The 26,541-nt window shown below is 42.2% G+C and overlaps 2 protein-coding genes across 2 annotated transcripts in view; one reads left to right on the top strand and one right to left on the bottom strand.

Moving 5' to 3' along the window:
- LOC309698884 (dynein axonemal heavy chain 6-like) overlaps window positions 1–26,541 on the top strand; it is a 242,468-nt gene that overhangs the window by 193,311 nt on the left and 22,616 nt on the right.
- On the bottom strand, window positions 538–24,645 carry LOC309698843 (NLR family CARD domain-containing protein 3-like). The gene is made up of 10 exons (XM_082521573.1): window positions 24,560–24,645; window positions 22,239–22,370; window positions 22,062–22,154; window positions 17,457–17,535; window positions 9,756–9,960; window positions 7,824–9,624; window positions 6,020–6,193; window positions 3,982–4,143; window positions 1,679–1,725; window positions 538–1,524 (listed from the first exon to the last, which is right to left on the bottom strand). Exons 2-10 carry the CDS (start codon window positions 22,325–22,327, stop codon window positions 986–988), a joined length of 3,189 nt encoding a protein of 1,062 aa, XP_082377699.1. The 5' UTR covers window positions 22,328–22,370; window positions 24,560–24,645; the 3' UTR covers window positions 538–985.

Genomic DNA, 26,541 nt, shown 5'->3' with positions numbered 1-26,541 from the left:
GCTCGTAGTTTCACTGGAACAGTCCAGAAGCCTGTCAGTGAAACACCATTAGACGCTCAGCGACGTCACTTCAGGTGTAACTGTGTGTTTTCAATGCTATGAATGTGCTTCGTTACCATGGAAACGTCTAATTTTTTATCGAGGCTTTTAGTGTGAAACATCAGCAGAAGGAAGTGTGTTTTTCTCTGTGAAGACAAACCAAGTGTAAATGTGTGTGTTGGTGAGCTCACAGTCAGAGTTTGTGCTCCTTTTTTCTCTCTGTGGCCTCAGAAATGCTCACTCTGTTTGTACATCGCTTATTGTCAGCAATAGAGTTCATTCTGCTTTGTGGACATAAACACATCTGTCATCACGTCATCTTTGATTTTGATGCAGCATTTTAGAAAATTAGAGGTGCATGAAAAACAATGAAACAGCTTCTAAAAGTTTGACATCAAAGCAAATCTAATGTCTGTCACCAAATTCCAGCAGATTCTTCACCAGGACCCTTTGTGATAGTTTTCATGTTTCATACAAACTAAAGTGATACACAACATATGCAGTGCTATACACACATATTTATTAACAATTAACAGTAAGAGCATGTGGAGAGTTTGGAAACATCCTATTAAGAAAGAGAAATCAAACATTTGGATTCATTTTAATGAGCTCAGACTTGTTGAAAATGCAGAGGAGCAGGTTGTGAACTGAGCTTCAGAGAAACACAACATACTGAGATTCACTGTGAAGCTTTGAGTGGAAAGAGACAGAAAAACAACATGTGGATGTTGTAATAATGGGAGATTCCATCTTTAAAGGACTGAAGAGGAAGACTTTTACAAGGAACAAAACAAGGAATCATTTAGAAGAGTTTCAAACATCAACTGATTGAATCCATGAATCTGAAAACGTGTTTGTGAGTGAAAGAGACAGACATGTACAGACTGAACTATCTGTTCAACAGTCAGAGTGTTTCTCTAACAGGAGGAAACTCTTTACACTCCACTCAGCACAGGGACAGTGAAGCTCCAGAACAAACCCAAAACCCAGGATAAAGAGTTTCAGTGAATGTGGTGTTGAAGGTGTGGAGGTGGATCAGAGTGTCAGAGGAGACTCTGTAGAAGGACAGAGTGCCAGCATCACAGTCCACATACACTGCTACTCTGTTAGAGACAGAGGAGGAGGAGGAGGAGGAGGAGGAGATGGGTGTTTGTCTGTTATTGTGTCTGAGAGAGCGAGGAGCATCATCAAAGCAGTCCAGACTCCAGGACTGATCATTGTGTCCAAACACACAGTCGATGCTTTTTCCTTTCCTTGCAATTTGTCTGTAACTTACTGATATCTCAACTCTTCCTCTCCACTCAACCTCCCAGTAACAGCGACCAGTCAGACCATTTCTACACAGCAACTGAAACCAGCCATCAAATCTGTCTGGATGATCAGGATATGACTGAACCTCCTCCACATGTGTCACCTTCCTGTTGTTGTCAGAAATGTGGAGGTTTGTGTTCACTGTGTTTGTGTCGATTGTGAGTTGACAGGAATCTGATGGAGAGAACAAACACAATCCAGCTGCAGTTATTGATCCATCATCTGTTCATTGATTGACACTTTGATGATGACTCCTGACATCAGAATGATGAAGATGGTTGAATGTGTGCTGCTTTGTTTTCATGAATCCCATTAAAAACACACTTACACTTCCTCAGACCTGGTCTCAACCATCGGACTCCAGCAGGCTCCACCCTGAAAGGAGGAGGGGGGTCAGAGCAGCACAGTCAGCATGCACACATGGACATTACATGGCTCTCACACACACACTGTTACACACTTATAAAGAAACAGTCCAACATTTCCACAAATACACTTCAATCCATACGTGGATCAAACTGCTGATGATTTGGACTGATCCTGGATCTGTCACTACACCATCGTATCAAATGAAATATGACTGATTCAAACTGTGACCTTCATTATCTTTATATTCCTCATCTGTTTAGCTGGAAAGGACACCCCCCTGCTTTTGCTGCCAGCTGTTTTTCTCCTCTTGGTGTCAGTGTGGTTACTGTACATGACCTCTGACTTTTGAGTGAGTGCAGCATTGTTTTCATGTGTTTTAATGCCACCTGATACCTGTTCATGTTCTGATTTAACAGCAGATTGACACTGTGCTTAAAGGGGATTAGTCTGTGGAAACCGGATATTTCTTTGGAATGGCTGTAGATTTTTATTTAACTCTGATTCCTTTAATGTGATTAATGTGAAATTTGGAGATGTTAGTTTTTTAATGAAAAAATTTAATCATTGATTACATACTAAACTAGTTACTTAATGTGGAAATAGCATTTACCAGGAGGCTGCTTTTATTTTAAAATTAGGTCTTAGTTTATCCTACCTACATACCTACATAACTGACCTTGTCTGAATATTTAGTGTTAACTTCACCATAGTTTCAACTAACAATCTCCTACAATCAGTCTAGTGCAGGGGTGTGAAACTCAAATACACAGTGGGCCAAAATTCAAAACTGGAACAAAGTCGCGGGCTAACGTTAATATTTATTGAAATTTATTTATTCCTCCAGATATTCTTCAACCAAGGTTTAAGAATATCTGGAGGAATAAATATAGTGTTCTTACTGTGTTTTACAACTTGTTTAAAATGTTATTTCATTTTAAACAACATTTTATTCAACATGAACAACAAATTCATTCAACAATGGTTGGAATTTTAGAGAAAAAAAGAACAGAAGAGAAAATCAGATTTATTCCATTTTATAATTGTTACCTGCTTAAGAGATTGTTCAATGAAAACATTTTCCTACTTTCCATTCAGGATTTGTAGCAAAAAATTGGTATGCAGTAAATCTCCGCCATCACTCTTCATGTCATTCACATAGTTCAAATGCAATTTTTCAGTCTTTCGCTGTTTCTCATTTCTCACTTTGTACATCCAACACTCCTCTCCTCACATCTTAGCCCCTCACATTAAAGATGTGAGCAGAGGAGCTGAGGCATCAAGTGTTCATCCTTGTTTTGGACACTCATTTGGAAGATAAATAGTTTTCTTACCACCCAGTGCTAAAGACATCAACATATTTAACAACACTTTAAATGAATACTATTAGTGCAACATGACAGGATGTCATATTTTTCTTTGTTTGTTTGTTTTTTAAATTACAAAAAAATGTTGAAGGGCTGGCATGCAGGATTTAATGAATTAAAAATTCTTGTTTTATTTTTAAAGTGTTATTTATTCTTTTTTTTTTTATTCCATTTAAATTTTGTGTCATGTTTAACTCAAGTCTTCCATTTTAATCATTCCATTTTATTGTTCTTAATGGGGTGGCTGTGGATCAGGATGTAGAGCAGGTCACTTACTAATCGGAAGGTTGGTTAAGGTTGGAAAAGCATTGGAAATAAAAGTACTTGTATGAATGGGTGAATGTGGAATGTTGTATAAAAGCGTTTTCAGTGCCCAGAACAGAAAAGAACTATATGAGGACCAGACTGTTTACAATTTTTTCCTCAGTCTTACTGTTAATTGTATTTATTGATTTTCTATGTTGGTACAATATTGTACAAATACAATATTTTTTACTGTGTACTGGTTTTGCTGTATATGAATAAATAAAGGCAGTTTTTCAAGCTTCTTTGCTTTCAGCTATATAGAGGAAAGAATGCATGTGGTTTTTACATCATACCTTTATTCTGATCATAAACTTTAACTGCCTAACAGTTTCCTCAGTCTTTGTGCAATGCTAGGCTAAATATGTTTTAGGCCTATTTCTATTTCTATTCAGATTTTAATCAAATCTTAACCAGGGTCAGAGGGAGAATTCTTTTCTCAAAATGTCTGCCCAGTTAAACACAGATCTACCCTAATGATGAATAAATGAGCAAAAGGCATGTCATACCTGCATGAAAAAAATAACAGGAAGTGAGTGAATGACACAGGAAATGTTTCCAGCTCCTCCTTCTCTATCAGGCCTTCTCTCCATACCTGAGAGTGTCCTGTCTCCAGCGTGGATCCTTCAGCAGCTTAATTCCCGAGTTCTCTAGATGATTGTAGCTCAGGTCCAGCTCTCTCAGATGGGAAGGGTTGGAGCTCAGAGCTGAGGCCAGAGATGTACAGCCTTCCTCTGTGATCAGACAGCCTGACAGACTGCAGACACAGAGATATCAAATACAGAGATTGTAATCTAACTGTGTGTAGCAGGCAGGATCGGACCCAAAATTCACAACTCTCAGAGACGGAACTGAACTCAAAACGCAGCTTTATTACCCCGACCGTGACCGTGCCCCGAAATGAGTAGGGCTTAGAGTAGAGTTGCTGCTCCTCAACCACATAAAAGGTGTCAGCTGAGGTGATTCGGGCACCTCATTAAAATATTGATATTATAGTAATTTGGGGTAAATTTGTAGTTTATCATTAACAGGAACACAGTAGAAAGAAACTATATCATTCGTTTACATTGGAAGGAACTACTTCCTCTTCCGCCTTTCATAGTCATGTGTGAAATACGGCTGTATAAATGTGTCGCAGCCCCTTGGAGTGCGCACTCACAACAATGGCTAAGCGTAAACTGAGTCATATGTGGACGTATTTTACCTCCATAAACAGCCAAGAAGCGGTTTGCCATACACGTGACAAGACAGTGAGGTGTTGTGGCAACATCACTAACCTCGTCAAACACCTCAGAGTAAATCATATCACAGAATATGATGAGCTTATGTTGAGGCGAAGTGAAGAGAGAGGAGAAGGACAGGTGCTGCTAGGGTGAGACAGACGTCCCTCACCAAGCCCTTTAGTGGTGCAGGCAGGATACATGTTCAAATAGTGCACAACTTCAGGTTTTTTTTTTTATTTCTATATGATAATTCTGCATTATTAAGCGATAAGAACCATTTGTCTGATTTCTTGTAATCATTATGAAGCTATAATTTGAAATGCATAAAACATTACATTTTTGTACAAAGTATCAGTATTGTCTATACCACCCTGAATTTTACTTGGTATCAGATCGGGAAGGAAATCATTGGTATCGCACATAGATGTGGTGAAGAGAGGAAAAATATGCAAGAAGACATTGAAAATCTAAGACCTAATGAGATGGGTTTGGAGAAACAAGATGTAATGGATTCATTCACATTTGTGAAACATAAAAAAAGAGATGCGCCTTTTTGTTGTTTTCGTGCTAAGCTAATAGACAGAATGCTACTGCTCTAAAGAATGTAGCATCATGGGCAGTGTAGTCCGTGTTGCAGGGAGAATGGACTGCCATACCCGTTATGTGTCTGTGAGCGCGAGGAGGGAGAAAAAGGCGAGTGGAAAAGTACGAGCTGTCATCGAGCAGAAATGGGAGCTGGAAGCATGTAAATATAATAATAACCACTGCAGCCAAGAAGAGAGCCTGACGAGCCCAGTTGTAAGTAAGCTATTAAGACTCGACTGTACACTGTGTTCGTGTTTTCCTCCTAAACAATAAGTTCTGTTGGAGCAGCCTTTCAACGCCTCTCTCTGTCTCTCGCAAGCAAAGTTGACCCACACAACAAAGTAAAGCTATTTTTCGGCTACGAGCCCGACACGGAACCCAACGTATTAGCCAGAGGTCCCTTTACTACGGTTCGGACCTTCATTAACAGTAATAAATCACAGCAATAGTACATTCACCTAGTTGTAAAAAGCATGATAATATAATGAGTAATCCAAAGTATTCAGAATACGTTACTGTCATTGAGTAACGTAACGGAATCCGCTACAGAATACATTTTGGGGCATGCATTCTGTAATCTGTAATGGAATACATTTTAAAAGTAACCTGCATATCACCTCTCCCTTTAATGTGCACAGGACATGCCCTGGTTAAAAATGACAAAGAATTCTCATATTGTTATAACAGCGTTGCTTCTGGGTGGAATATTAGTCTGTGAATTCAATTTGTAAGCAAAGAATCACCAAGTGCATAAAGTTTAGCTATTATTGCAATAATGTATTTCAGATTTAACATGACTATAAAACTGAAAGTCTGAATTCTGACCTGAGTTTTTGTAATCTACACTCTGGACTCTTTACTCCAGCAGACAGAATCTTCAAGCCAAAATCTTGCAGGTCGTTGTTACTCAGGTCCAGCACTCTCAGACTAGAGGACTGGGAGCTGAGAACTGAGGACAGACCCTCACAGCTTCGTTCTGAGAGGTTGCATTCAGCTAGTCTGAAAAAAATAAAGTCAATGTGATCAAATTAAATCATTTTCAATATTAAACCTGTTGAAAATTTATTTTCTACGGTTTCTAGAAGTTTCAATTGTTCGTTCTGCTGGCCTTGGTTCCATCCACTATTATTTCACTCCCGTTAATTGTAGACCAATTTGGATGTGTCACAAAATAGAGGAAAAAAACTTGTGGGCTTGGAGACAAGATTATGAGTGAACTAGAACTGCAGCTATCAATTATTTTAGCAATCAAATATTCTATTGATTATTCCATCAATTAAACAATTACTCCAATAGGAATTACTTTTGTCTTATTAACGAGCAGTGACAAATATTAAGAAGAGAAAAAAAAAAACAGTCTTAAATGAACTTCTAATTGGTTTCCATTGCAGATATTACAATGCTTTATTAGCCATTTTGGTCATAGATTTTTTTTTTCAAGACAACAATACACCTTAATGCAAAAATACATACATATATGTACATAAATACATCCAATACATTATTCATGCAGTCTAAACATATAATTAAATTGCCTTTACCCTGTCTTCTTGTAAGGCTTTATGACATAAAAAGGAGGCAAAATAAGCTCTGACAGTATCATATCTCCTAGAGGACCTAGATTTGGTTTCTGTTCATATGCAAATGTACTGTTTATAAGATTGGGGAAACATGCAGTCAGCTGAGACTGAAGAAGTCACTTGGATGAGTGACGAAATGTTTCTCCCAAAAAACGCTATGTCCAGATGAACAGAATCAACTTTTGGAGATTTACTTACCTGGATGATTAAACATGCATAAAGACTTTCTTGGATGTGACAACAGCAACTCATGTGAAATATAAAGAACATGAGCAGTTTCAGAGTATGGGCCTGACCTTGACACAAAAAAAGCAAATTGACATATTCAACTGAGCAGTTCACTGACGTTGTTGAGAAATTGAAAGGAGAGATTATTATTGTCCCTCTCTTAAAGTTTGTTTTTCTCTCTCTGCCTCTCTGTCTGTTCTTGTTGCTCCCTCCCTTCTCTCACTATCTGTTATTGTTTGTCTTTGTATTCATTACGGGGTCTTCCTGCCTTTGGCTGTACACACCTGACAGCAATCGACCACTTGTGGCTCATGATCTGAGAGAGTTGAATTGTTGGATGCCTGTTTTTTCTACTCTGGATCCCTGGAGCCACATTAATCCTTATACACTTTGTATATAGCACATTATGGTCGTATCACTGTAAACAAGTGCACTAACTATGATTCTCCTGAGCTCAGTGTGTGTCTATTCCAGCATATAGTGGAGAAATGTGTAAGAACTTAGCAGAGAACAGAAATCTAGCCTGTTCCATGTACATTAGATGTGAATAAAGCATGCCATGGGTTTTTACTTTTCTTAAATTTTCAGGCATTAATACTTATCACCTGTAGATAAAACATGGACTGTTTCTGATTGGTAGCATAAATATATGAAAAATGATGACACTCCCTTGCGTTGGCTTTTTAAACAACATAATACTGCTATGCACAGTATTAGATTGTTTAAAAAGCCAACACCACTTACAAACATAAATGTTTCTTGAATCGTGCATCCCTTTTTTGTACACTTTAGAAGTAAAGATATGACCACAATTTACTTACACAGCTTTGTTGGAAGCTTTGATCACTGGCAGCATCCTCCAAAGAGCGTCCTCTGATGCAGAGTATTTCCTCAGGTCAAACACATCCAAATATTTTCCTGATGACAGTAAGATGAAGACCAGAGCTGACCACTGAGCAGGAGACAGTTTGTCTGTGGAGAGACTTCCTGATCTCAGGGACTGTTGGATCTCCTCCACTAGAGAATGATCATTCAGTTCATTCAGACAGTGGATCAGATTGATGCTTTTCTCTGCAGACAGATTCTCACTGAGCTTCTTCTTGATGTATTGGACTGTTTCGTGATTGGTCGGTGTGCTACTTCCTGTCTGTTTCAGCAGACCTTGAAGGAGAGTCTGATTGGTCTGCAATGAAAGACCAAGGAGGAACCGGAGGAACAAGTCTAGGTGTCCATTTAGATTCTGTAAGGCCTTGACCACAGCACTGCGGTGGAGAGATTGTAGTTTTGGTTTGCTAAATAGTTTAGATAATGTGGATGTTGTTTGATGTTCTTCTAGAAGATTGACTCCAGAGTTGATAAAGGTCAGATGGACATGAAGAGCAGCCAGAAACTCCTGAACACTCAGATGGATGAAGCAGAACACCTTGTACTGGTACAGTCCTCTCTCCTCTTTAAAGATCTGTGTGAACACTCCTGAGTACACTGAGGCTGCTCTGATATCGATGCCACACTCTGTCAGGTCTGATTCATAGAAGATCAGGTTTCCTTTCTGCAGCTGATCAAAAGCCAGTTTTCCCAGTGACTCAATCATCTTCCTGCTCTCTGGACTCCAGTGTGGATCTGTCTCAGCTCCTCCATCATACTTGACGTTCTTCTCTTTGGCCTGAACCACCAGGAAGTGGATGTACATCTCAGTCAGGGTGTTGGGCAGCTGTCCTCCCTCTCTGGATTTCAGCACATCCTCCAGAACTGTAGCAGTGATCCAGCAGAAGACTGGGATGTGGCACATGATGTGGAGGCTTCGTGAAGTCTTGATGTGGGAGATGATCTTTTTGGCCAGACTGCTTTTTTTAAATCTCTTCCTGAAGTACTTTTTTTTCTGTGAATCAGTGAACCCTCTGATCTCTGTCACGATGCCAACACAGGTAGGAGGGATCTGATTGGCTGCTGCAGGTCGTGTGGTTATCCAGAGGTGAGCAGAGGGAAGCAGGTACCCCTTGATGAGGTTTATCAGCAGCACATCCACTGAGGTGGACTTTCTAGGGTCAGTTAGGATTGTAGTTCTGTGGAAGTCCAGAGGAAGTCGACACTCATCCAGACCATCAAAGATGAACACAACCTGGAAGTCTTCAAAGCTGCAGATTCCTGCTTCTTTGGTTTCAGTAAAGAAGTGATGAACAAGTCCCACCAAGCTGAACTTTTCCTCTTTCAGCACATTCAGCTCTCTGAAAGTGAATGGAAATATGAACTGGATGTCCTGGTTGGCTTTGTCTTCAGCCCAGTCCAGGGTGTATTTCTGTGTTAAGACTGTTTTCCCAATCCCAGCCACTCCCTTTGTCAGCACTGTTCTGATTGGTTTATCTCTTCCAGGTGAGGCTTTAAAGATGTCTTCTTTTCTGATTGTTTTTTCTGGTCTGTGTGGTTTCCTGGATGCTGTTTCAATCTGTCTGACCTCATGTTCATCATTGACCTCTGCAGTCCCTCCCTCTGTCATGTAGAGCTCTGTGTAGATCTGATTCACAAGGGTTGGGTTTCCTGCTTTAGCGATCCCCTCAAACACACACTGGAACTTCTTCTTCAAGACAGACTTGAGATGCTGTTGAAAAACTACAATGGGAGATCCTAAAGGAACAAAGGACACAACATATCAATGAAATATGTCAGCTTAGATTCATTTCAAACTGTATATATTTGAAATGTTACTAAATGTTCCATCTATTCAGCTGCTAAAATCTTTATAGAAATCCTCTTACTGCTCTGCAGACGGTCAGCCAGCTCCTCCTGCTTCATTCTCCTCAGGAAGTTCAGTGTGATCTTCACAAATGCCTCTCTGCTGCTGTTCCTCTGCTCATCTTCCTCCCTATGACTCTCTAAGCATTCTGGGTAATCTGGACTCAGAACCTTCTGGATCTTCTTCAGCTCATTCTTCACAAAAGTGATGATGTTGTCCTCCAGCAGCTGGAAAAGAATACTTTATGAATGACCCAATCAGACTGAATGTAAGGGCCTGGGTCTAGGGACCTAGGGCACATGTATTTCTGCATTTGTTTATTTTTCCATGTGCTGTGTTTTGGTGGTGTTCTCTCCTTGTTTTCCTGTCTCTCTGTGTATGTTTGTGTGTTTATGTTCGGTCATGGTCCCGGATGTTTTGGGTCACCGAGGAGGCGCGACCTGGAAGCATTCCCGCATTGAAGGCTGCCACACCTGCTGCTCAACAGCCATCTCAAGCCGCAGCTGATGGCCACTTTCTGAGCACCCTATTTAGAAGGGTGGCTGGGCTCCAGTCAGCACTGGATCATTGCGTGAGACTTCCCGTCAGTTCTCCAGCTAGTGAGTTTGTGAGTGTGAGCTTACCACAGTGAAGTCAATTGTACTAATGGCTTCCTCTGTGATTTCTCGCATGAGTGCAGAAACGAGAGGGCAGCAGGCATGGAGTACACGGGCACTAGAGAGCGGACACACGGAGCACAGACACTTGGAGAAGACACAGAGTGGGAGTCGGGGACGCACAGGGATTTATTGTTGTGTATAATTCACCACACCGTAAATAAATGCATTGTCTGCATTGAAGAGTCCTGCGTTTGGGTCCTATTTCTCCACATTCCCACAGTCTGCCATGGCATACCATGACAGAACAATCCAGCCAGAATGGACCCAGTGGACAATACCTGCCAGAATACTGTAGAGAGGTGACGCGGTTCCGTGAGCTTGTCAGCTGCGCTCTCACGGCTCCTGATTCACGGACTGTGGAAGTGATTATTGACATTGCTGAAGCTCAGTTAAACCATAACCCCCTCATTCTCCAGTTCCCAGATGCTTCTGCAATTTTCAGCGCCTTTGGAGAAGTTAAAGGTTAAAGGCATTGCAGGACCGCGAACCAACATTTCCCATTTCATTCTCAACTTAGCCCGGCCCGCCGTAGAATTCGCAACCTGGCCTGCTGGTCCCGCCTTCATGGAGGAGAAGGTGTTCTTTACTATCGGTGCTCCACCACATCTCCACTCACTCCTGCGGGATCTGCGGAGTCAGCTGACTCTGGGTCAGCTTCGCAAGACACCACAGCGAGTAAAACAGACTCTGCCATCGTTGAAAATTCACTCGCTGTGAGTAAGAGTACAGAGACTGTTTTTTCTATGCATTTGGGCAGCGCCAGGAATGTGAATGAGGGAACTAAACCCACAATAGTAGAGGAGTTAAGAGATTCAGCATTACCGGAGAATAAATGTTGGCTGGCAGCTAATTCTGGGTCAGTGTTTGGTGTAAGGAGCGTTGAAGTTTTTCTTGTGCTCCTTTTCAGCCCAAAGTTTGAGTGCTAGAGCCTGTTAGCTTTGAGGCTGTGAACTCAGAGGTTTGTTGTGTGGCTGTTAAATGGACAATTTTAGAATTTGAAACTAAAGATCCTGAGTCAGTGGACTTTGAGACTGTCAACTCGGAGTTGGGGCCAGTGCACTCAGAGCCAGTCAACTTTTCTGTTCAGTCAGTGTAGGAGCCATATGTGAGTCTTTCCTTTTTTGAATTAAGAGGGTTGATTTAAATGCACACATTTTATTGGTGCACGGTTGTGGGGCATGAGTCATGGGTGTGTATTAGATGATAAATGTGGTTGCTCTCAATCGTTCACCGCAACTGCTGTTGATGAGCAAAAAGGTAGGGTTGGCATGAGGGGAAACTTTCTGTTGACTGCAGCTTGACTGTAGCTTAACCGCAGCTGACCACAATTTGATGTATAGTTTAATGCACTAATTGATGCCATAGTCTGATGTTGTAGTTCGGCATAGTAATTGGTGTAATATTTTGTGAGTTGCATTCGTGTTTGTTTGTGCAGTCTGTGCATTTGTTTTACATTTCATCCCATGTACTGATTTGTGGGTTTGGACAGTATAATTGTCAATGGAAAATTGTATTTAGTAGTCAGTATAATCTTTTAGTGATATAAGTTTGCTTATGGTAGGATGCTGTTTGTAGTTATTTGGTAGTGACAGGATGTGTGATTTTTAGCAGGCTTGGTTCACCCCCACATCCTGGGAGCATGGGAGAGGTCGTACCTTGTTTTATTGTTTTAACGTAGCTATGTCTGTTTTAGTCTAAGTGCTTTAACTGCTGGACTTCCTCACCGTGCCATCTAGGGTGGGGGAGACTACCCTCTTTATGACCAAGGATGTACCTTTTGTGCTTTCATGTTATATGACCCTTTGATCAACACACACACACACACACACACACACACACACACACACACACTATTGGTATTTAAAGACGGCCGCAAAGATTTAAAGTAACGTGACAAATTAAAAATACGTTTAAGTAACGTGATAAATTAGGTTGGGTTCGCCGGAAGGAGCCGAATTTGACTAGTTTTAGAGGTAGCTGAAATTATCTCGTGACAAATTAGGTTTAAGTTTGCCAAAAAGGAACTCTGTTTTGACTAGTTTTAGAAGTAGCTGAAATTACTTCGTGACAAATTGTAAAAGCGCGCAAATGTCCATATGTGTGTGTGTCTGGAAGTAAGTTGATTTTACAGCACAATAAATTGCTGAACTACTTCCATTTTTGTGTATCCTGCAAGAGCCCATGTACTGGTGACAAAGGAAAAAGGTTGAGTTTCATCTCATAAAACTGATACCGCTTCACCGTTAGGGTGAAGTCGAAGGCCGTATCAGTAAACCATTCCTGAGTCGAGCGTGCCAGAGAAAGCTTTGCAGTTCTGTGAAAATGGGGAATCAGCCCATTAAACTCACTGCTGACGAGCAGTGGCTAGAAAAAACATGTCCAGGCGCCGGACAAATAAGTGCAAATAGGTAGAGAAATCCACGAAAAACAAAAAGCTGTAACTGGAAAGGGAAATGCAGCCCCTCAGCTGTTACCCAGCTGGGAGCTGCCTTAAAACAAGAGATTACATTAACAAAAGACCCAAAAAAGAAATTAAAACGTAATGAAGAGTATAGGTTTTTCCAAGCATGGAAAAGTGAAACTGAAAGGAGAACTGAAAATAAAATAAAAAAAGAGGAAAAGAAAAAACAACTAGCAGCAGCTTTAATAACCCCTGATGATGAAACTACAAAACAAGCATGTACTGAACAAAGACCTCCATTAACAGACCCACATAACTCTCTTTTAGACCCCTCCGTTAAATTTTCCGCACCAACTGTAGGAGAAACAGCCAGCATTACATCAAAACCTCATTTTGAACGATCTCCCATGTGGCTAAGACATAGGAAAATTAAACTTGACAATGCATACAGGGACGCACAAACGCTGTTAGCTGAGCATGAAATAGATTTTCATCCAGGAAGATCTGATCATGGCTCTGAAAAAGGGTGCAACAGTCGTGGTTCACACCCAGACCCACCACCACCATCATCTACATTAGCGTGTCCATTAGTTGAAGTGGCAAACCCCAGATATGGCACGCTCCTAGGTGATAGTCATGGAGGAGGCAGGGATGACAGACCCACGATCCTTGTTTACCGCCCGTGGACACATAAAGATAGGCAGAATGTAATAAAAGGCATTCCACTAATACAGGAAGGATACGAACCATGGCAAGTTGCCGTGCGTGAAGTAATTACCCAGTGGCATTTAAACAGTCACGAGGTGATACAATTATTTCAAGACTGCCTAGGGCTCTCCTGGGGAAGAATTAGGGGAGACTTTACTGGCTCCCTACCAGATGGTAGAGCGTTTCCCCCAGGTCATGCTGATCTCCAAGCAGCATTAATACCTGTGTTTGATAGGGCCCGTCAACAATTAGCGCCAAAGGCCAACTATGGTAAAATAGACCAAGTTAAACAAAGTAACACGGAAAACCCACATGAATACATGGACAGGCTGAGACCAGTTTTCAGACAGAACTCAGGTCTAAATTATGCTGATGACCCACAATCACCATACCAGCAACAATTTAAACGTGCTTTTATTAAAGGATTACTGCCAAGCATTAGGTCTCACGTAGAAAAATACTGGGTAACACAAGATACAGGCACAGTAGATGAGGCGCTTCAATATGCTAATCATGCACAAACAGTAGTGAAAAACAAAGAGAAGGCCTCAGTCTTTGCCCTAGACACTGACACCGTCTTTACGGCTTTTAGTGGGAGTGGGGGCTACAGGGGAGTTTTCAGAGGTCAAAGGAGAGGGAGAGGAATGCATAGAGGAGAAGCAAGAGGTAGAGGCAGGTTTCGACAAACACCAAACAGTGATTTTAACACTACATGCTGGAGGTGTGGAAAAGAGGGACACTTTGCACGTGACTGTAAGAGACAAAGAACACTTGACACAGAATGACTAGCTGCAACCACTGTGGCTGTAAACACCCAGATGGCTGAAAAAGAGAGCCACATAGATGAAAAAGAAGTAAAAGTTTTAACAAATGCGGAAAATAATTTAGAACAGGATGAAACTGAAGTATATAATGTTCATCAGCTAGTAAGTTTACTGGACGGGAAGCCAACGCTTACGATCTATGTAAATGGCAAAAAGTTGCAAGTGTTGTGTGACACAGGAGCTTGTAAAACAGTGCTTAAAGCAGAGCCCCCGCGCACAACCTTTTCTAGAGAAGTAGTAATGGTGAAAACAGCGTCAGGGCATGTAAAAACCCAGCCACTAACAATGCCACTGACATTTTTGCATAAACCCAGTCAACGCTCCTGTAACATGCCATGTATAATAGACCCAACCTGCCCAGTGAACTTACTAGGAAGAGACGCGATGACAAAATTAGGGATAGGAGTCATCCCCACAGAAACAGGTATGACGGCAGAAATAATGTTAGTAGAGGGAGAAAGCAGGAATTTTAATAAAAACTAATTCTGCTACCTGCAATACTCCAATCTTCCCAGTTAAGAAAGCTAACACCGGAAAATATCGTTTGGTACATGATCTGCGAGCAATAAATGAAATTACTGAAATGATACCACCAGTAGTAGCAAATCCTCACACTATACTAAATCAAGTCACTCCAAAGGAACAATGGTTCTCAGTGATAGATTTATCAAACGCCTTTTTCTCAGTGCCTTTACATCCAGATGCGCGACATCTGTTTGGCTTCACATTTGAGGGACAGAGATACTAGGTTACCTCAGGGATTTCAAAACAGCCCTACTCTCTATGCTGACGCTTTAAAGAAATCAATGATGTCCTGCCCTCTGCCAGCAGAAGGACAGTTTCTACTTTATGTAGATGATATTTTAGTGACTGGCCACACAGAGGAAGGGTGTAAACAGAACACTATGGCTGTGCTGCGTCACCTGGCAGAGCAAGGCCACAAAGTGTCTCTGAATAAACTCCAATTATGGAGACCTGAAGTAACAATAATGTAGAATAAAAAGAGCAAATAGCTCAGCAGTGCATTGCATGTGTTTATTGTTGCGTGCCGTCACTGTTCTCATGTTTAGCCTGCCGCAGCCGTTGGTTGGAGAAGCCAAAATAGTCTGGTTATTTGGGGACAGAGATTCTCCCCAGGGCTTTCCCAGAGGCTGAGTCAGTGACTGTTGCCACGTCTGGACCCCTGGAGACCCCTGTAATGTCGCCATCTACTTCACCATTTACAATAGCCACATCACTCCCAACTCAGCCATTAGCACAGCCTACAGCTCATCCACCTGCTCAGCCAACTGCTCAGTTGTGTGCAGTTCAGCCACTTCCATCCTCTGCTGAAAGCTCTGGGGAGCTCATTCTGCCAGCTGAGGACAGCATCTCGCTGCTGTTGCCCAAACTGACTGTTTGCACTGCACAGCCCCAGCTGCTACATTCCAAGCCGGCTATGTGCCCTGTGTAGCTGTGGTTGGCATCGCCCAAGTCAGAAGTCTCCACACCTACTCAACCACTTGCCATAACCACACCGCCATCATTGGTTCAACCGCCTGAAGCTGCCATGCCACTACCACTACCACTACAAACACCTATGGCAGCCACGTCGCCATCTTCTGCTTCACTGTCTGCAGCTGCTATGCCACCATCACCTCACCTAACTGCAGCTGATACACCGCCATCCTCTCCACCACCTGCAGCTGTGAGACCACCTGAGGGACCTGCTCAGCCCGAGTTGGAGGTCACCATGCCGCCTGAGAGACCTGCTCAGCTTGAGTCGGGGGTTGCCACGCCACCTGAGGGACCTGCTCAGCCCAAGTCAGAGGTGGCCATGCCGTCTAAGGGACCTGCTTAGTCTGAGCCGGAGGTCAGCGTGCCCGAGGGACCCGCTCTGCCCGAGCAGGAGGTCAACGCGCTGGAGGGACCCGCTCTGCCCCAGCAGGAGGTCAGCACGGCGGGAGTCTGCCGGCCATCCACAACTGTTTCGCTTCAGGATGTCATGCCACCCAGTCCTGCTTCATCTAGCCTTGCACGCCGGCCATCTGCCAAGCTGCCCGTGTCATGTCCAGCATGGCCTGCACCTCCACGTCTAGCACGGCCTGCACGTCACGCAGCATCTGCCGGCAACACGGCCGCCCACCAGAACTGTTACGTCGCCGCTACTGGCCCCTTGACAGGCCACGTGAAGGGTCGTCTCAGCATCGCCGCCCACCGGGTCGGCCACTAGAACTGTTTGCTGCCACCGCTGGAACCGCGGGTGGCCTCATGAACTATTAGACAGAGATTTTTTTCTTGACTTGAGGATATTGTTTTGAGCCCTCTGTCGTGGAACCCCCACCACTCGCCTGGGGTTGGATGGACTCTGTTTTTGTTTGATTTTTGTTGTAGATTTTTGTCTTAGATGGCATGTGCCCTGGGTCCCTAGACCCAGGGCACATGTATTTCTGCATTTGTTTATTTTTCCATGTGCTGTGTTTTGGTGGATCTCCCTCCTTGTTTTCCTGTCTCTCTGTGTATGTTTGTGTGTTTACGTTCAGTCATGGTCCCAGATGTTTTGGGTCACCGAGGAGGCGCGACCTGGAAGCATTCCTGCACTGGAAGCTGCCACACCTGCCGCTTGTCAGCAATCTCAAGCCTGAGCTGATGGCCTCGTCTTGAGCACCCTATTTAGGAGGCTGAGCTCCAGTCAGCACTGGATCATTGCGTGAGACTTCCCGTCAGTTCTCCAGCTAGTGAGTTTGTGAGTGTGAGCTTACCACAGTGAAGTCAATTGTACTAATGGCTTCCTCTGTGATTTCTCGCATGAGTGCGGAAATGAGAGGGCAGCAGGCATGGAGTACACGGGCACTAGAGAGCGGACACACGGAGCACAGACACTTGGAGAAGACACAGAGTGGGAGTCGGGGACGCACAGGGATTTATTGTTGTGTATAATTCACCACACTGTAAATAATTGCACTGCCTGCATTGAAGAGTCCTGCGTTTTGGTCTTATTTCCCCACATTCCCTGACCGTGACACTGAAGTCATGGAGCCAAACATCAGATCCATGTTGGACACACTGACAATCCACTGGTCTACAAAGAGCAGCATGGAGATGACTGTGAACGGAATAGATGTAAAAGTAGTTGTTGTACATGTACAGACCATAAATATGGAGTCCAGCTGTGTTTGATGCTGCTGGGCAGACTGACCACTGGGAACCTCTGAGCTCTCCTGATCCACTCTGTGAAGGAACCATGGAGAATTAGTTCAAGCACAGGATAATGATCCAGTCAGTGATTATTTGACAAAGATAAGGATATAGATGACTCCCTGTTTTTGTAGAAATTTACCAGTTCCACTGAGAATTTTGATATAGGGTGAATTACTTCAGTGTTCTCTTGAGTATCCAAGCTCAAAGTTAAGATTTAAATTATATCTCAGATTCTGAAAATGTCATCTAATTGTGGTCTGTTTGTAGCTTGAGCCTTATCTCTTGAACTGACAATGTGTTTTACTGTCATGTTACCACTTGTGCCCACAAATATGGATTTATTTCCAGGAGAGTTTCTAGTATCCAGTGTCCAGCTTTTATTTTTTGTTCCTGTCCAGCAGTGTAGCAATCAGAATTGCTGCGTGAAGGCCAAAAAATGCCCAGCAGGTTTACTTTCCAAATTAAACTTTTACACCACTTGTCATAACAGTCCACTTGATAGTCATATGTTATTAGACCTTTATTATGATTTTTTATTTTGAGTTATTACAACTACAACGAACAACACTGGGGGATGGAAAAGAAAAAGAAGAAAAACAGAGAAATTGTGGAGAGAGTTAACAGAAGGAGAGGGAGAGAAAAAACACAGAATCTGCTTCAACACCTGCTGGGGAAAAAAAGACAAACCAGAAAAACAACGGCAACAACCAACACATGCATAACTAATACATATTAAAATGTTACTGAACAGCAGACAGTGCCAATAATAAATGATATTTTTAGAGGCAGCAGTTGACCAAGATTGTGTGTGTCTGAGTACCTCTTTGTACACCTGTGTGTGAGAGCACACTTGTATTCATAAGGTTTCTCCAAGTAAGTGTCTAATAGTGTATTCAGGGAGCCATTAGTGATGGGTCGGTCGCGAACGAAATGGCTCTTAGAGTCGGATCTTTGACGTGAATGACGCGAGCCAGCTCCTTATTGCAAGCCGTGATTTTTTTTTTCATTCTTTCTCTCAGCCTCTCTTGCACTATTTTTCTGCTTCACTCTGCACGCGAGCCTTGTGCTTTACGCTGGGAAGAGGGGGGAGGGGCGGTAGTTACACTCAGTAGCACAGGAGAAGAGCAGGAGGGAGAGACCGAGAAAGAGCCAGGGACAACAACGTCACATTAGAAAGGTATAGTAATCATCCACAACTATTTTCAGTTGCAGATGATAAAGGATTCAGAAAGTTTATTCATGCAGGTCCATATGACAAAAAGAAAAAGCTGAAAATTTAAATAGTTAAAAGTTGAAATGTGAATAGTTGATTTTTGTATTATATGATTTATTTATTACATTTTATGTGGAGTGAATAAATAAATGTATATTTATGGTGGCCCCTACAGACAAAGCACACACAAACTTCAAATCACGTACGAACCCTGATGCACGTACAAACTCTAAAACACGTAAAAACTCAAAACATGTACAAAAGACAACAGAAGTGCTCCAGGATGCTGGCCGCAGTGTTGAGCTTTTGTTACCTGGTGGCTACACAAGCCAGCAAGTACCAACGACCGGATTTGGTGTGTGGTAGTAACAGGTAAATGAACTTTTTTTTTTTAATTATTTGACTATATATGAATGCTTGTGTATAAATACACAAAAAATACACATATGCTTTCAATTGTATAATTTAAGTGATCTAGTAGCTCTGTTTTGGAAGTTCAGTTCATGCTAGAAATGTGTTTTGTCTCTAGGGGCCACCGCATATATTTATATATAAACATATATAAATAAAACCACTTTTTTTTTACATTAGTAATTCCTTTTGTGCATAATTTTGTATTATTGTTAATAATAAATTAATTAAAGCAACAAAACAACCTGAAGAGCCGGTTCGGAGCCGAAAGAGCTGGATCTTTTTAGTGAGCCGAGCCGAAAGAGCCGGTTCTCTAAAAAGAGCCAGAAATCCCATCACTAGGAGCCATAGCCCTGTCCCCCCACCCCCAGGACATATAGCAGACATGGAGGAGACCTGGGCCCCAGACATCCAGAGGCCCCCTAGAGCACGAGAGCCCTAGGATGACGACCACAGGGACAATAGCGGCACCCACTCAGAGAAGAGCGGAGAGCCCTGGGGATCACCCAGCTGCCACAAACACATTTACTCTACTACCAGTGATATCTGATTAAACATTTTAGTTTATTACGAAGACCAAGATTTAACATTTATTTTTCCAGATTATGCTTTTTTTCATTTTATGATATTATGATTTTCATCTCTGAGAGATAAATGTTCTAACTGCAACCACATTATGAAAATAATGCTTTTAGAGACTCCTTGAGGGGTCATGTAAGGGAAAATGTAACGGAGGTAAGAGGACAATTTAAGGGACAAGCCTCACAAAACAAACTCAGTAGGAAGAAAAACTAACCTATTTCATCACCAGCTTTGCATTTGGTGTCACTAATAATATCATGAGGTGATACCTGGATGCTAAAGAGGTTGCATATGTAGTCCAACTCATCCAGTATAGCCCATCAATATGTGCTATTGCCAGGCAGTTTGCTGTGACAGACTCAAGAGCCTGGAGGAGATTCCAGGAGACAGCCAGTTACTCCAGGAGAGCTGGATGGGGACATCAACGGGCCTGTAAACCTGATTTTGACTTAGGCTCTTCAAAACATTCTGGCAGATGAAACAACCTTAATAATCGGCCAATGTTATTGCCTGTATTTATGTGTTTTGGCGTATTACATGGTAATTATCGTGTGGTTATGTTCCAACGTTTAATATGCGGAGCCAGCTAAAAGAAAGTGAAATGCTGTGATTTTATCCATCATAGGTCTTCACCTTTCTTGTGGTTATTTTTATGTACTTTTTTACCAGGGACAAACATAGTTGTCCCTCTAGTTTTTCAACTAGATGTTATGATTATTATTTCTTGAACTGAGGAGATGATTGTAGTTCTCTTAACTGATAAAGTCAAAAACTCAAGGAAAAGGGGAGTTGAAAATGCACAACAGGAATCACTTGGTGAACAGGCCAATCACAAAAGCTATAAGCTGTGTTGATTAGATGTGTAGTTTCATTGTTATGTAACTACTATTAAATATTATTATTAAGAATACATTTGAGATACATGAGTCTTCAGTTAAATGTTTGGAATATTATTTATAATTGTGTGTTGATGTCACTTTATGGTAAAATGACTTCTGATAAGACCACTAGGTGAAAGTGTGAGCATGGACCTGGAGCCCGACCTTAAAATGACAAAACTAAAGGGTGGCCTTCATGCCAAAACTGCTTTACCAGTCAGCATCATCATGTACCAGCAGTGGTGAGTGTTGCTGGTTCCTTTGTATGACCTCCAAATTCACACCAAAAAATTATAAGTTTCTTTGGCTGCAGTAGTAACTCTGATCCACTCAGTTCTAATATCTCAGTGTTATTAGGCCCAATTCAAATTCATCCATTTTATTGTTATTCATATTATTAATTGATTTTCAAAATAAACAGGGACAGAACAAGTTAGGAGTGAGAAATTAATTACAAACAGAATGTGGAGATTCATAAACTTCCTGAAATCTAACAGCGGGATCTCAGGGGCTCAGAAAAAGAGCTTCACTGAATAAATCACCTCTGTAAGAGCCTCCACAGTTACTATGCTAAAGGAGTCCAAGAGACAGTGTTTCTGGAGAGTTGCTGTTAGGTTGACTGCATTGGAGGTGTTAAAAGTATGTGTGCATGTAGGTTTTGGCTTGTTCCTAGCAGGTTGTTTGGACATAAAACAGAATACATTTGTGGTCAGAGACACTAATATCTTTGCATCACGTATTATTTGGCTCCCTAACCAGTTGGAATTGACTCTGTGGGTTTAGAAAAGAGAGGAATGATTTTACAAACAGATTAAAAGTGTCAATAAAACCTATGTTAGCAGCTCTGTATTCTGGAGCCAGGTGCTGAGGCTAAGGAGTCTGATAAAACTCCCTGTGCCGCGGTTCAGAAACAGCTCTAACTGAGTCCCTCACTTCAGCCCAGGACCACTGATGTGTAGGTGTGGAGCCGGAGGAGGATGAGGACAGGTGGAAGGAAGCCAAACAGCTGTGTCCTGGAGGGCTGCGCTGAGCGAGCCAATGTTTTAGACTGTGTGTGTCCCATCTATGAACCTCACATCTTCCACTGATAAGAGTGATGTCCTCTTTAAGGTCTGCAAACCTTTTATTTGCTTTCTAGAGCAGCGTATCATCCTCACAGAGCACAGCTGGCACGCTGTTAGCTTAGCCTCAAGGTTAAAGTCAAACTACCCACTGCTAGCAGCTGTTTCTATAATAGTTTAGGATCCAGATGTCTGATGTCTAAATTTCCATTTCTGATTAAAATAAATAGTTAAAAACAGCCAATTCTGTTCAAATGTGTCTTAAACCAGATAAAGTGACAGTTACACCTGAGCCTGTGTGTCCTTTAAGACACTGCTGTCCTACAGAGATCCATTTTAGAAACCAGGAAGCAGAAAAATCATTTAAATCAGACACCAAACTGACATCAGTTCATGTTACTAACAGCTCACCTCGCTGCAGCAGAGACTTTAAAATTAATGTAGCCATCTTTAGACCGGCCACTCTTTAAGGACACAGAGCTGGGTGGAGGTCCAGGTGGGTTCCTGTGAATAATGATAGAGCAGTGATGTGAGTGCTGAGCTGTGACATGGAGAAGAGTCATGGACAGTTAGAGATGGTCATCTCACCTCTGAGCTTTGGTCTGGCTCTCATGTTCCCCACACAGAGTGCTTTTAGAGGGACGGACTCCCTCCTCTCTGTCCTCACACTGATCCATGCTTCTGAATTCACATCAGCTCACACACACTTTCTACCTTCACCTGCAGAGGAAACACAAATCATTCATGTGCACATCAGCTGAAATCCTCCTTTCCATCATGTGTGCTGTCCAAATATCAGCTGCTTCTTTCCTGCTTCATCTCAGTGTTTGCTGAATGCAGTCAGACAGCAGTGTGAGGCAGAGGAAGCTGCCATCAGCTGCTCTACTATCAGTCCACTAGATGGAGCCGTGAAGCACACACGATGCATTCATTGACACACACTGATTCACTGTGACTGGAAGCCTCAGTCAGTTCAAGAGGAATAACCATTTAAACATTTCAGCTGATCCATGATTCAAAAAGGATCAGCAGAGTTAAAGCTTCACATAAATTTCTCCTGCTGAGTTTGCAGAGAACTGCACACACACTGATTTACTGCTAATAAGAAGCTTTTTCCATCCAATAATTCATCATCCATGAACTCTGCTGTTGCTCTCAATCCTGGATCCTGATCACACACTAAGAGCAGCTCTTTAACTATGGCGTTATTTTTGTGCCACTATTCTGAGCACACGTAAAAAAAATTTGCAAGTGTTGCATTTTGAGGAGAAATTTATTTTGAGCAAAGAAAAGTTACATTTAAGTGAACAAAAGTCATTGCTGTGTGCAAAAAATGTATTTCAATGTTTGCTATTATCCACACACACACACAAAACAGCAGCCCCTCTCGCTCAGTTTTTGCACTTGCGCTCGCTCGTAATGTGTTGCTTACGCTCTCAACATTTCTGCCCGTGCGCGCTCAACTCTTTCTCTACACTGTTATATTTGTACCACAAAACCAGCCAATCATAGACTTGGATGCAAAACAATCTGATTGGCTGTTCTGGTCTCCAATCACCTCGAAATGACGAAATGCAATATCCCAGAATCCATTTCGTCCAAAACTCAAACGAGGCAGTGGCGGAGGAACACAGAGTGGCGGAGTTTGAAATATTACTCTTTCTGGGTCACAAAATAAACTTTTAAGATATTTTCAAAATATCTGCTCGATTTATCAAGACATCACATACTTGCATAAGTGCTCTAACGTTTTCGGAGGAAAATAATATTAATAATCATAATAAGGAAAATAATTGGTTAATTTTGTAAGTTTAAGGTAAGAGAAGAAGTCACTTCCTGTTTTAGGAAGTAAGGTCAGAGAAGCTGCTCATGGTGACGGTCTAGCCGTGTGAATGTCAAAGAAGAAATAACAAGTCCTAAGTTCTAAAAACACCGGTTTGTATACTTGCAGGCCAAAGTGGTATATTTGTTTATATCTTGTGAATTTTATATTGTAATATGTTTTAATGCTGAAATATAATTTTCTTGTACATTTGTATTCACCAGTTCTACGGTGTACCTGTGTACGTTAAGAGTGTTACGATATTACCTCAGGGAGCAGACATGACACTGTCTTAGGTTTTAGCCATAACTTTTTTATTATATCTCTACACCACCCTCCGGTGGCTTCCACATGAACTGCACCTTAAACAACAACTGTTCACTCATATCATGACAAAGAGAAGCACACTAAACATCAGTAAAGAAGAACTCTCGTGTCTCTCGTGTAATGAAGCAAGTTTTTTTTTTTTATTGGGTTTGTTTTTGTTGTTATTTGTTTTAGCCAAACTACAAAACACTAACTGGACATTTCCTGTAAAATGTTATTTAGTTTTCTAAAATTATTTCATTCATCATTCTGAATAATGTAGTTTTAAATTGTGTGTATTTTTAATTTCTATTTAAACTTTCTTCAGATCTAGTTTTACTTTTGAGTTTAGTTTTAGTGAACAACAATAACTTTTGTGTGTTTTGTTACACTTCTTCCTGTTGGATCGGAGCCAACAGTTTGTGACGCAGTATTTTCAAGACCGACATGTTGAATCCATCTCTAACACACATCTATACAAAATATTTATTTACAAAATCTGCTCTGTCTCCTGCTGTCCCTGTGAATATAAACACCCAGAGCTCAGAGTCTCTCCGGTCGACCTAAGGCCACATTCAGTGTGACTCTGATAACAAATTAACAGAAAATGGCGGACACACTTGGCCTCGTTGAAAAAAAAACATTACAGACTGACTTTAATGGAGAGACCGGAAATACAAACACACACACAGTTTGTCGTGTGAAGAAATCAAACATGAGCTGAACAAACAGTAAAGTTCCTAAAGACAAACTGTTAAAGGAGGAAACAAAGCAAACTTACAGTTTCTTCAAACACACCAACAACAAGCTCCACTGCACGAAGTTCAGGAAAGTGAAAGTAAATGTTCAGCAGGAGGAAAAAACTAGAGAGGCGTTTGAAGACACTCGGGAGCATCGGAAGACTGTGTGCTGCGTTCAGGTGCACCTCGGAAACTTCCTGATCTCTGGCAGGTTGTGATTTATTTCTGCTGCAGTTTGAAACACAAACATGTGTCATCACTTTGTTGTTCTTCTTGCAGCGTTTGAATATTTCAGCACTGAACTGATCTTTCTTCAAAGCTCATTTTAACTTGTTGAAGTCATGAATGAAACTGCAGACTGAGAGTGGATCACATGATGTTTAAGGTGTGTCATGTGACATGTTCAGTATTGTCACACATGTCTAGATTGTCCCTGATATCATAACTGCTCAAACACTGATGATTATATTTGAAGAATTATTACTGATGGCAGCAAAGTTTGAATGGAGCTCTCTGTCTGTGCTGATTTGTCGCCCTCAGGAGGTCAAAACACAAACTGCATGATGTCACTGTAACCACCACAGGAAGTGTTTTTAAATTACTGAAACACTGAAATGATGCTAACGGCTCTTGTTAGGCTCACTGATAGCAGTGCTGATGTGTTCATGTCAAACACTGGCTCAGGTCAGACTCTTTCATAGCAGAGCAAAAGAAGCAGGAAGCTGTTCTATGAATGATGTTCATCACAGAGTTTCTGTTTCTGTTTCCAGCTCAGACGTGTTAAATGCTGCTGCTGTGCTACATTTGTCATTTCCTGCTTTCACTACCATCCATGTCAAAGCGCTGAAGTCATCTGATCACTTTAATGCAGTAAAACAGGAGCTGTTAGTCTGACATTTATTTACTGTCATCACAAATAGGGCTGGGTATTGTCACTGATTTCTAGAATTGATTCAATTCTGATTCACAAGGTCCCAATTCAATTCGATTCGATATGAATTAGGGAAATTTTACCTCCCACAGCCAGAGATATTATAATTCAGATCCTGCATCAGTACATTTCCATATTTTTATATCTATTGTTACACCCCGGCCTAGGCAACCAGGGTGCAACGTAGAAAAACAAAGATAAGGAAAATAAAACCACGAAGGCTCTCCACCAAAATCCCAAAACGAAAATATCCCATGACGAAAGTATTAACAAACCCATTCACAACTATTTACAACAGACTATTTATTTACAACACGGGGGAAGATCGCAACCATGACATACTGAAACACAAGGCTTAAATACATAGAAGGAGCAATCAGGGAATGGACCACAGGAGGGAAACACAGCTGGGGCAAATTAGAACTGACGAGACAGGGAAAACGTAAACTGAACACACTAAGATAACACAGACTTTCAAAGTAAAGCAGGAAATACATAACAGTCACGCAAAAACAAAACACTGACACACCGAAACGTAACATTTCCCCCTACCCAAAAATCAAACATGTAACCCCAAGTGAAAAGTTTGATTCAGACAAACGAAGGCTGAAGCGAAGGCAGACGAAGCTGATGGAGGCTGGAGCGGTCCCACGGACCCTCCAGCAGACGACGAAGGCTGGAGCGGTCCCACGGACCCTCCAGCGAAGGCGGATGGAGGCTGGAGCGGTCCCTCGGACCCTCCAGCGAAGGTGGATGAAGGCTGGAGCGGTCCCACGGACCCTCCAGCGAAGACAGACGAAGCTGATGAAGGCTGGAGCGGTCCCACGGACCCTCCAGCAGACGACGAAGGCTGGAGCGGTCCCTCGGACCCTCCAGCGAAGGCGGATGAAGGCTGGAGCGGTCCCACGGACCCTCCAGCGAAGGCGGATGGAGGCTGGAGCGGTCCCACGGACCCTCCAGCAGACGACGAAGGCTGGGGCGGTCCCTCGGACCCTCCAGCGAAGACAGACGAAGCTGATGAAGGCTGGAGCGGTCCCACGGACCCTCCAGCAGACGACGAAGGCTGGAGCGGTCCCTCGGACCCTCCAGCGA

The sequence above is a fragment of the Aulonocara stuartgranti genome (assembly GCF_965226115.1).
Source record: "Aulonocara stuartgranti genome assembly, chromosome: 22".
NCBI classification, from domain to species: Eukaryota; Metazoa; Chordata; class Actinopteri; order Cichliformes; family Cichlidae; genus Aulonocara; species Aulonocara stuartgranti.
The sequence above is the reverse complement of the archived record's forward strand: the minus strand, read 5'-3'. Positions and strand labels throughout refer to the sequence as shown.

Coding starts and splice junctions, on each gene's coding strand:
- LOC309698843 (XM_082521573.1), bottom strand. CDS start 22,327: ATGGATCAGTGTGAGGACAGAGAGGAGGGAGTCCGTCCCTCTAAAAGC. Junction 22,155..22,238: donor AGCCAGACCAAAGCTCAGAG/GTGAGATGACCA, acceptor CATTATTCACAG/GAACCCACCTGGACCTCCAC. Junction 1,726..3,981: donor TGGAGACAGGACACTCTCAG/GTATGGAGAGAA, acceptor TCCTCCTTTCAG/GGTGGAGCCTGCTGGAGTCC.